At 55.0% G+C, this 9440-nt stretch overlaps 1 protein-coding gene across 2 annotated transcripts; it reads left to right on the top strand.

Moving 5' to 3' along the window:
* Positions 1 to 2551: 2551 nt before the first annotated feature.
* On the top strand, positions 2552 to 6023 carry TRH (thyrotropin releasing hormone). Of its 2 annotated transcripts, none has more exons than XM_023619925.2 (3): positions 2552 to 2955; positions 3933 to 4154; positions 4830 to 6023. In XM_023619925.2, the coding sequence occupies exons 2-3, from the start codon at positions 3941 to 3943 to the stop codon at positions 5339 to 5341; spliced, it is 726 nt and encodes a 241-aa protein (XP_023475693.2). In that variant the 5' UTR covers positions 2552 to 2955; positions 3933 to 3940; the 3' UTR covers positions 5342 to 6023. The 2 variants fall into 2 exon arrangements, with proteins under 2 accessions (XP_023475693.2, XP_023475692.2); XM_023619924.2 differs by lacking the exon at positions 2552 to 2955 and adding an exon at positions 3497 to 3729.
* The last annotated feature ends 3417 nt before the right edge of the window (positions 6024 to 9440 follow it).

Raw genomic sequence — 9440 nt, 5'->3', positions numbered from 1 at the left:
GGAAGGCAGTCTCTCTAGGGTCAGCAAGATCCCAGAGGTCAAAGCATCAGAAACACGTGGTTAATACAGTGCCTAAGGTCTAGAATAGGTCCTGCTACCTATTTTGAATTGAATTGAATTGAACTGAATTGAATTGAATTGAATATTGCCTAGTGAAGAAGGAAGGAAGGGAAGGCGGGAGGGAGGGTCAAGCAAGTTGTTTTGCTGAGGACACCTCTGAGGCCTGTACCATCCTCTCTGGTCCCTTGGGCTACGTGGGAACTCCTTTGCCTCCTCCCCAGCCATCCAGGAACTCTCCTTCTAACAGGCAACTCAAATCCCTGATGATGGAAGCGCATCAAATGGGCTCACCAGGGGGTGATGTTCCAGCCATCTCGCCCTCCAGGAGGCAGCTTTCCCATTCATCCACACTTCTCACTCCTTTCAAGCCTCAGGCTGAGACAAGATTTTGTCGTTGCTGTTTTGTTTGTGGATAGGTAATTCCATACAGGGGAAAATTTCAAACAGCCCTACGGGCTGATGGTGAAAAGCAAGCCCCTCATCCAGCCTCCCTTTCCCTGGCTCCCCAGCTCCTCCTTTGTACTGTGCTGCACATTGCAACCAAGAGAATCTCTGCATAACAGCATAACAGTCCAACTCCCGCGCCCTCACACAGATGTATACGATGAACACATTGTTCTCTACTCTGCTTTTTTCACTTAACAATACATCCCAGAGCTCATTCCACATCAGTATGTATGGAACTGCCTCATTCTTTTAAAGGTGGAATAGTACCCCATAGTTTTGGATGGGCACTAGTTGATTTAAGCAGACCCCTCCTGGTGGACAGACATCCAGGCTGTTTCCAATTCTGGCTTCTATCAACCATGCTTTCCTGCATACCCTGTGTATACATCTGTAGTATATCTCTATCTGTAGGATAAATTCTGAGAAATGAAATTATCTTGTGCAAGGTACATATGTGCTAAATTTTCAGGTTGCCATCCAAGGAGCTGTATCGATTTATACCTCCACCATCGTGTATGAAAGAGAACAGGTCTGTCTGATTTAATGCTTAGCTAGGATGGCAATTCTCCAAATCCTGGAGCCTGGCTGGGAGATGAAGCCTGGGGTTTCAGGTTTACCATCAGTCCTGAGCCAATCATCTGACCCTGGGGACACAAAATGTGCCTGGGAGGTGGCGGGCCAATCAGGCCATCTCTCCAGACCTCAGTTTCTTCATTTAAAAATGAGGAGAGAACTCTAGCTGGTGATCTGAAAGTTCCCTTCCACCTCTACCCTTCAATGTCTCTGCCTCTCCAGGCCTGTGTGTTTCAATCTGTGAAGTGAGATGAATAGTCTCTGCCTTGTTTATCCCACTGGTGATGCGAGGATGCAAGGAGATGGTGGGCATGTCAGGAAAGCTGGGTATTCTGCCAAGGGAAGGAGTAATAATTAAACAGCTTTGGAATCCCTTGCCAAAACACTAGCATGGCCTGGGGCATACAAGAGGTACTCAGTTAAACTTTTAGACTGAAGAAATACTGTATGAAGAGACAGAACAACGCTGGGACTGACCAGAGGTAGGAGAAGCCTTTGCCAATACTGTTTCCTCTGCCTAACATGCGGTTCTCTCCAAGTGGGCCTGTCTAGCTTCTGTGTCTCTAGGACTGACCCAGGAGCCTGGCACAGCGGGTGCCCTTAAATGTTTCAGGATGGAGCTGGCCCAGGACTAGATGTGGCAGTGCTCTCTTCTAAGGTGTCATGTGACTTTGGGGACTAATTGGGGGACAGCCTGTTGGCATCTATACTTTGCTCCTCCCTGCATGCCCTTCTCTCCCTTCCTCTGCCTGGGCGGGGTGGACCCCAACAGACTTCTGGTCCAGAGGCCACAAACTCTAATGTCCCTCCTCAGTGACTGGAGCAATGTTTTTGGAGACAGCAGGGCAGGGTGGAGAGTGTGGTGCCCAGGGGCAGCCAGGCTCAGCTCCAGCTGGCTGTTGTCAGCGGGAAATGCAGGTCCACTCTTTTTTAAGAGAAGCCATAAATCCATTTTTTTCCCTGAGTTCTCCTGGTTTTTGAGTGTTGGTTATTCAGGTTTTTTTCAGAACATTGTGGGAATCAAACAAAGACATCTGTGAACTGGCGGTAGCCCACAGGCCACCAGTTTTGAAATTCTGAAAGCTGTTCCCCTCCACCACTGTACAGATGAGAAAACTGAGGCCCAGAGAGGAAAAGGCATTTGCCAGAGGTGACAGTCAAGATCAGAGCCCAGATCCCACTTGTCCCCTACCCCTCCTTCTCCTTCTCTCTCTTTGTCTCTCTCTGTTTGGACTCTCTTTGTCTCTGTCTCTTTGATGAGTGTCTCTTTCGTGTGTGTCTGCTCTGTATCTCTCCGTCTCTCTCTGTATGCGCCTCACAGTCTCTGTCTCTCTATCTCCCGTTCTTTCCTGCGTGTCTCATTTTAACTGTGTGATTCTCTGAATCCCGGCCTCCGCCGGGATGCCCGCCTTAGGTCTGTGCCGGGACAGGGGGGCAGAGATTCTCTCCGTCTCTCTCCCTCTCTCTCTGTTCCCTGCTCGAGTGATCTCTTAAACAACAGACCTTCGGAGCTGGTGCAGAAACGAGCCTACCCAGCACCCCATCCTGCGGCTCGTGCCTCCTCGCCTCCCCTCCCACCCCCACTGCCCCCGCCCCAGATTTCCGGCCGCGCTGGCAGGCGGCCGGCCGAGCGGGGTACCCTCGGGGCCGACTGCCGTCAGCGCCCCTTCCCGGCCCGCCGACCCCTCCCGGCTGACCTCACCCGCGCCGCCGCCTCGCGCGGATATAAGCAGCGACCCCGCCGAGGAGCGGGCAGCCGGCGCCCCGGGTCCTGCGAGCGCTCCCGGACTCCTGGCCCGCCGACTCCAGACCCCGAAACTGCGGTCTTGAAGCCCCCGAATCCCGGACCGGTCCCGCAGAACTCGCACCGGGCAGGTAACCGCTTCGGTCCCCTCTCCCCCGCAGCGCTGGAAAGGGGGCCCTCTGCCCCCGCCCTCGGGTGCGCCCCGGCTGCGGTCCCCGCGAGCCTCCCGCAGCGCGGGGTGGGCGCACCGGCGGGCGCTGCGCTCATGCCCGGCTCTCCACGGCGCGGGCACACTGGCGGCTTTCCCTCCTGTGCACCCACGTCCTGGCGTCTGAAGCGCTCGGCGCCAGGCTTCCGATGGGAGGTTCGCATCCCACCTCCGCCGGGATGCCCGCCTTAGGTCTGCGCCGGGACAGGGGGGCAGAACCAAGCAGTCAGGGCGTCGGCGCGAGAGCCTGGGAGTTAGAATACGAATCTGGACGTTAGAAACAGAATTTTCGCGTTGGAATCGAATCTTAGCCTTAGAATCTCAGTCTCAGCGCTAGAAATAGATTTTAGCGTTGGAATTAGATTCCCATCTTAGCCATGGAATCTTAGCTTTGGAAATAGACTCTTAGCGTTGGAATTAGAACGATGGCGTTGGAATAAGAAAGTTGGAGGAGTGTTGGGATAGGAATGTTGCCCTGGGAGCCTTGGGGAGAATCTCAGCCTGCGACGCGGCGTCAGCCTCCCTGCCGTCGGGCCGGCCCTGCGGTCTTGGAGGGGTCGCTCCGGCGAGTCACCCCCGCGCTGGTTTCCCCGGCGCCCCTGACGCTGCGGAGGGCCGGCGGCGGAGGGGTCCCCGCGGCGTCCTGGCTCGCGCAGGCAGAACCGGGCGCGGGCAGGCACTCCAGGCATCCCCATGGGTGAGGACGCCCCGAGCCCGAGGCAGATTCTCCCGCTGCCCCCGCCCCCGCTCGAGGGGCCAGGTGGTCCTGCACCGGGGAGGATGTTTGAACGGCTCGTTACCCTGGCCTCGGGACCCGCTGGGACCGCAGAGCGGGGGATGGAGCGGGCTGGGAGCCGGGGCGCGGGCGCTCATGGTCTCTCTCTTTGCCCCCGACCCCAGACTCCGCGATGCCGAGCCCTTGGTCGCTGCTCGCCATGGCTTTGACCCTGACCCTGACCGGCGTTCCCGGCGGCCGCTCACAGCCCGAGGCGGCCCAGCAGGAGGCGGCGATGGGCGCCGAGCACCCGGGCCTGGACGACCTCCTGCGCCAGGCGGAGCGCCTACTCCTCCTCCGGGAAGACCTCCAGCGGCTGCGAGAGGACCAGGGCGAGCGCGAATCAGGTGAGGGGCGGGCTGTCCGGGGCTGCCGGGCCAGAGGAGGCCGCGGAGAGCGCTGGGGGAAAGCGGGACGCCGAGGGCGAGGGAGCGACTTGGTCATCCGGCCGCTTGCCTTTCAGAAGCTCAGAAAGTCTCATTGGCCACACCCTCACAAGGGTCGTGAGCTGACCATTTCCTGGGATCAGATTGCTCTTCCATCTCATTCTTGGGGCTATTTCACAGAGAGCTGAGAATATTTCCCCTTCAGTGGGGAAGATTCTGTGCGGGCAGGGGGAGGGAGGAAGAGAGAGTCTCTGTGTGTGTTGACAGTTTTAATTAGTAGGCACATATATACCAGGCAGTGTCCCAAGCACTTCAAACCACGTATCACACTATTCCATCTTCCTAATAACCTCTTAGATAGGTACTGTTATTACCATCATTATACGCAGAAAAAAACTGAGGCTCAGAGAGGTTAAGTGAGTTGCTTATGGTCACACAGCTAGGGAGTGGCAGAGCTGGGGTTGGAATCAGAGGTCATGCCTTTGACCATCTGTGTGTGTGTGTGTCTGTAAGTCCTGAGAGGGAGGTGCAGGGCCATGACTGGTGGAGTGTGTGGGAATCTGCCTTGACTGGGAGGAAGGCTGGAGTGGGTACTCAGGGGTCAGGGGTCCCTCACTGGCATCTTTCCTTCTCCAGAGTCCCAGATTTTTCAACCCAACTGGCTCTCCAAGCGTCAGCATCCAGGCAAAAGGGAGGAAGAGGCAGAAGAGCGAGTTGAAGAGGAGGAGGCAGAAGAAGGGGCTGTGGGACGCCACAAACGGCAGCACCCCGGCCGGCGGGAGGATGAGGCTGCATGGTCAGCTGATGCAACCCAGCAAAAGCGGCAGCACCCTGGCCGGCGTTCCTCCTGGCTCGGGTACACTTTCACCAAGAGGCAGCACCCGGGCAGACGACTGGTGGATCCCCAGGCCCAAAGGAGTTGGGAAGAGGAGGAAGAGGAGAGGGAGGAGGGGGAGCTGATGCCTGAGAAACGCCAGCATCCGGGCAAGAGGGCCCTGGGAAGCCCATGTGGGCCCCGGGGAGCCTGTGGTCAAGCCAGCCTCCTGCTGGGGCTCCTAGATGACCTGAGCAGGGGCCAGGGGGCTGAGGAGAAGCGGCAGCACCCCGGGCGGAGGGCGGCCTGGACCCGGGAGCCCCTGGAGGAGTGAGCCCAGTTTGCTGTAAAGTTGAGTTTGGGATCTAAGGATATCTGGAGCCCTGTGTGCCCCATCCCTTTGAGACCCCTCTTTCTCTCCTCCTTAGATCCCTGACCATAAACCTGAGCACCCTGTATACACACACCCATATTACTCCACCTTGCATGGCTGACAAGGGGCCAGATCCCAGAGTCTCTCTCCTCTCACCCCTGCAGGCCTGCTCCCCTTCCTTAACCCTGGCTACAATGACCCTTCCGTGTCTTCTAAGGGATTCCCAGATATGGGGCAGGGAGCCTCTGGGGCAAGCAGCCAGTGAGGGTGGAGTGGAATTGAAGCTGTGCCATCCAAATCCAGCTTGCATCCCCTGCCCCATATCAGGATTCGCCATGAGTAACCTTCACCCCCAAGACCCAGGATCTCCTCCCCATCTTCGGCATCCTTTTGTGGGTGGGCAGAGCCCTGACCCACAGCTGTGTTTTTCTTGGGGAACCATTGTAAGTGGAGACACCCTGTGGTGCTGTGCTGTGCTGTGCTGTGTGTTGGCTGTGGGAATAAACGTGTGTGGGAATATGCAGACATCGCTGAGAAAGTTGTGGTTTGTCTGTGACCCTCTGGCACTTTCCCCTTGTCAATGATCATCATCCTAATGATAATAAAACATGCATCTAGAGAATCGTGGAGCTCTGTGGCTGCAGTTCTGTCTCAGCTGGTGTGAGATTTCTCTTTTCAGCGTTGAGAGGGGACAGGACCAGAGTTGCCCAGCTCTGCTGAGAAGGGAATCAGGGATCCTGGGGGATGAGAAGTCCTCTCCACTGTCCCCATCCCAGAGCAAGCCTGGGAAGTGGACAGGGGTTCTGGAGCCCATTTGACACCTGGGGAAACTGAGACCTGGAGAAGAGGAAGGGCTTGCTGGAGGACACACAGCTGCCTGGGTGCAGGACAAGAGAGAGTGGTGGAGACTGGGGTAAAATGAAGATGCCATCTAAAGACACTTAAATCCAAAAAATTTAATGTCATGTGAATCAAATAATAATAATAACACCAACAACAACATATACACAGCCCACATTATGTGTCAGGCACTGTCCTAAGCACCTTAGGCATGTTAATTCCTTTAATCCTCACGACAATCCTGGGTATTACCATTGTTATGCCCATCGCACTAATGAGGAAACCAAGGTACAGAAAAGTTAAGTAACTTGTCTGAGGTTGAATTTGGCTCACTCATTGCCAGCTTGCAACCTCTGACTTAAAGGAAACTCCAAAATGTCCTCAGGCCTTAGACTCTGAGTTAGTTAGAGCAGCCCCTGTTTGGTGGATGGACCGGCTGCGTGGCTTTTCTGCAAACAGTTTTTAGTCACCTTCTTGGATGGAGGAAGAAGGGGACCAGAAGAGTGTCTGAGACCCAGCTCCTCTCCTTGGGGAGCTCACAGTTCAGGGGGGCGCAGGGACAGAGGAGGACTTGGGGTTTATAAGATGCATTCAACCCATCATCTCCTAGTACAAAAGCCCTCTGAAAAATTGAGCATTTGTTTTTTCAGATTTCGCTCATTTTCAGATGGACAACACAGAAGCTAGGGTCTTGCCCTGAGGCGCATGAAGCATGTAGACCCGGCCTTCCCTCTAAGCTGGCTTTCCACCTCGCCCAGCTGCCTACTGGAAGCTCTAAAACACCCCATCGTCGCCATCAGGCCAAGTGGGGCGCTCGCCAGATTCCCTCTGCTCACAGACATCCTCTGGGGGCAGGTGCCCAACAGCGGCCATGTGGACGGCTTACACCGGACTTCCCGGGGGTCAGCGCTTACCGACACCTGCTCATCGAATCCCCCGACCCCCCAGGAGACCGGGCTGTCCTGTGCATTTGCAGTTGAGGAAAGTTAAGTTGCAGCTGAGTGTGGATAGGTGAGGCAATTGCTCAGGGATGCACCCACTCTCTCCTGCTTCCAGAGTTGATTGGTCCGGGGGCGGGGGGGGGGGGGTGTTACCTCCTCAGATATGGGACCATTTGAAGAGGGAGAAACCCACCCTCCCAGACATTTGATGTTTTTCTCTCTGCCCCTGTGAGTGATTGTACCAACGCACCGTGACGGAAAGGATTGACCCTCAGCTTCAGTCGTGAACAAATGATTTGAGCCTCCACCTTCTCATCTATAATACGGGCACAGCCATCTCTAACCTCCCCCAGCATTGTTCTAAGGATTAAATGAGATGGAGCCATGCGTGCAGCTCCTAGCACAGTGCCTGGCATCAAGTTGACCACTGATAAAAGGCGTTGTTCGCTCTAGTGCTCTAGGGCCAGAGAGACTCAAAGCTGAGGCCTTGCAGACCCACTTGTTCCTTCCTTTATTCCTTCAACAACCACGCACACACAAAAACAAAACCAAAGGCGAAAAAACAAGAAACCAGTCCCTGGGGTTTTATTGCAAGTCGGTGCCAGGCACTGGGGCTCTATCCTTAAAATAGTCTACTGGCCACTCCCAAATACCCCTCTCCTTCCCCCTTTCACACACATGCCTTCGCTGGGCCTGGATGCGGTGGCAGAGATGCTGCATGTGCTTCTCTACATTTCCCAGCCTCCCTTGCAGTGAGGGTGGAGTCATAGACAGTCCTGGCCAGTGGGCTCTGAGCAGAAGGGTGTCACTCCTGGGCTGAGGCAGTTAGAGCCCAGGAGCCTCCTTCACCCCTTTCTTCCTGCCGCAGGAGCCTGGGAAGCCACAGATTGAGATGGCAGAGCATGTGATGGAGGGGTTCTGGGCCCCGGCGTCACCAGCTGGAACTTAAACCGTGCTTACCCACAACAGACTTCTCATGTGCAAGAAATAAACTGTGTTGTATGAAGTCTCTGAGATTGCAGGGTTTATTTGTTACCACAGCAAAACTTAGCTGGTTCTGACTCCCACAGAGGCCTCCCCCTTTGTTCTTCCTCCGCTGAATCCTTCCCATCTCTCCCTTCTCGTCTGTCTGCCTTCACCAAGGCACCCAGACCAGGGCCGGGCACAAAGTAGGTGCTCAGTAACTATGTGTTGACCGGATGTCGAAAGCTTCAGGTCACTTCTGTCTCAGTTCCCCACCCTGACTTCCTGGGGCTCCCTGCCCCTGAGGGGCTCCCCATCCAGTGGGAAGACAGACAGGTGATGGCCATGTGGTGTGAGAAGTGTTGACTGTGGTGTGCGAAGCATGCAGGGAGTACATGGATACAGGAGGAACTCGGTCCGGTTGGGCAAAGCAGGCTTCCTGGAGGAGGCAACATCCAAGCTGAGTCAAAGGATAAATAAAAAGACAGATATTTCAGATAGAAGGAAAGAGCATTAACAAAGGTCCAGTGGAAAGAAATAATGTGTTCTTGGGGTTGCTAACGTTTGAAATCTGAGGTGTTTGTACCCTCCGTTTCCTCCCATCCCCTACCTTCTAGCCCTGGAGGGGATATGCCTCATCCAGGCCTTGTGCTTTATCTGGTCCACCCTGCTCCCTGGTTCAGTCCAGTCCCCACACAGGGACTCTGATTGCCATGGCTTAGAGGTGTGTGAGAGCAGTGTGGTTTGGGGTGGGATCAGGGAAGCCTTCCTGAGGGAAGGGGCACCTGAGTTGAGTTTTGAAAGATAAAGGAAAAAGAAAACTTTTCCTGAGCACTTACTCTAGGGCCAGACATTGGGGAAACCACTTTTACCCCCACTGTCAGGCACATAGTAGGCGATTTGCAAATATCTGTTGAATGAATTAATTACCCATCATAGTCACCCCTAGTCCAGCGAAGAGGAAACCGAGAGAGAAGTAAGGTGCTTTTCTAAGCTTAGGAGTCTGGAACTTAGGGGTTGTCTCTATGCCCCCCTAACACTCACATCCAATTTTCACCATGTCCTGTAGATTTTACCTCCTAGACACATCTCAAACCCACCCATTTCCTTCCAGCTTCTCCACCACCACCCTGATCCTGGCCACCATCATGTCTCATCTCGAGACTGCAGGGGCCTCCTCGCTGGTCTCTGGCTTCCACTCTTGTCCCCCAAACCCGTTCTCCACACACAGCTGGAGGGACCTTCTTGAAGTACAATGTGATCACGGCAACCACCTACTTAAGACTGATCAGTGGCTCCCATTTCACCTGGGAGAA

The sequence above is a fragment of the Equus caballus genome, chromosome 16 (genome assembly GCF_041296265.1).
Source record: "Equus caballus isolate H_3958 breed thoroughbred chromosome 16, TB-T2T, whole genome shotgun sequence".
NCBI classification, from domain to species: Eukaryota; Metazoa; Chordata; class Mammalia; order Perissodactyla; family Equidae; genus Equus; species Equus caballus.
This window is presented reverse-complemented; position numbering and strand designations above follow the sequence as displayed.

Bases quoted from the DNA above. Each gene is read 5' to 3' on its own strand.
- TRH (XM_023619924.2), top strand. The intron at 4,155-4,829 runs GTGAGGGGCGGG...TTCCTTCTCCAG, and splicing joins CCAGGGCGAGCGCGAATCAG to AGTCCCAGATTTTTCAACCC.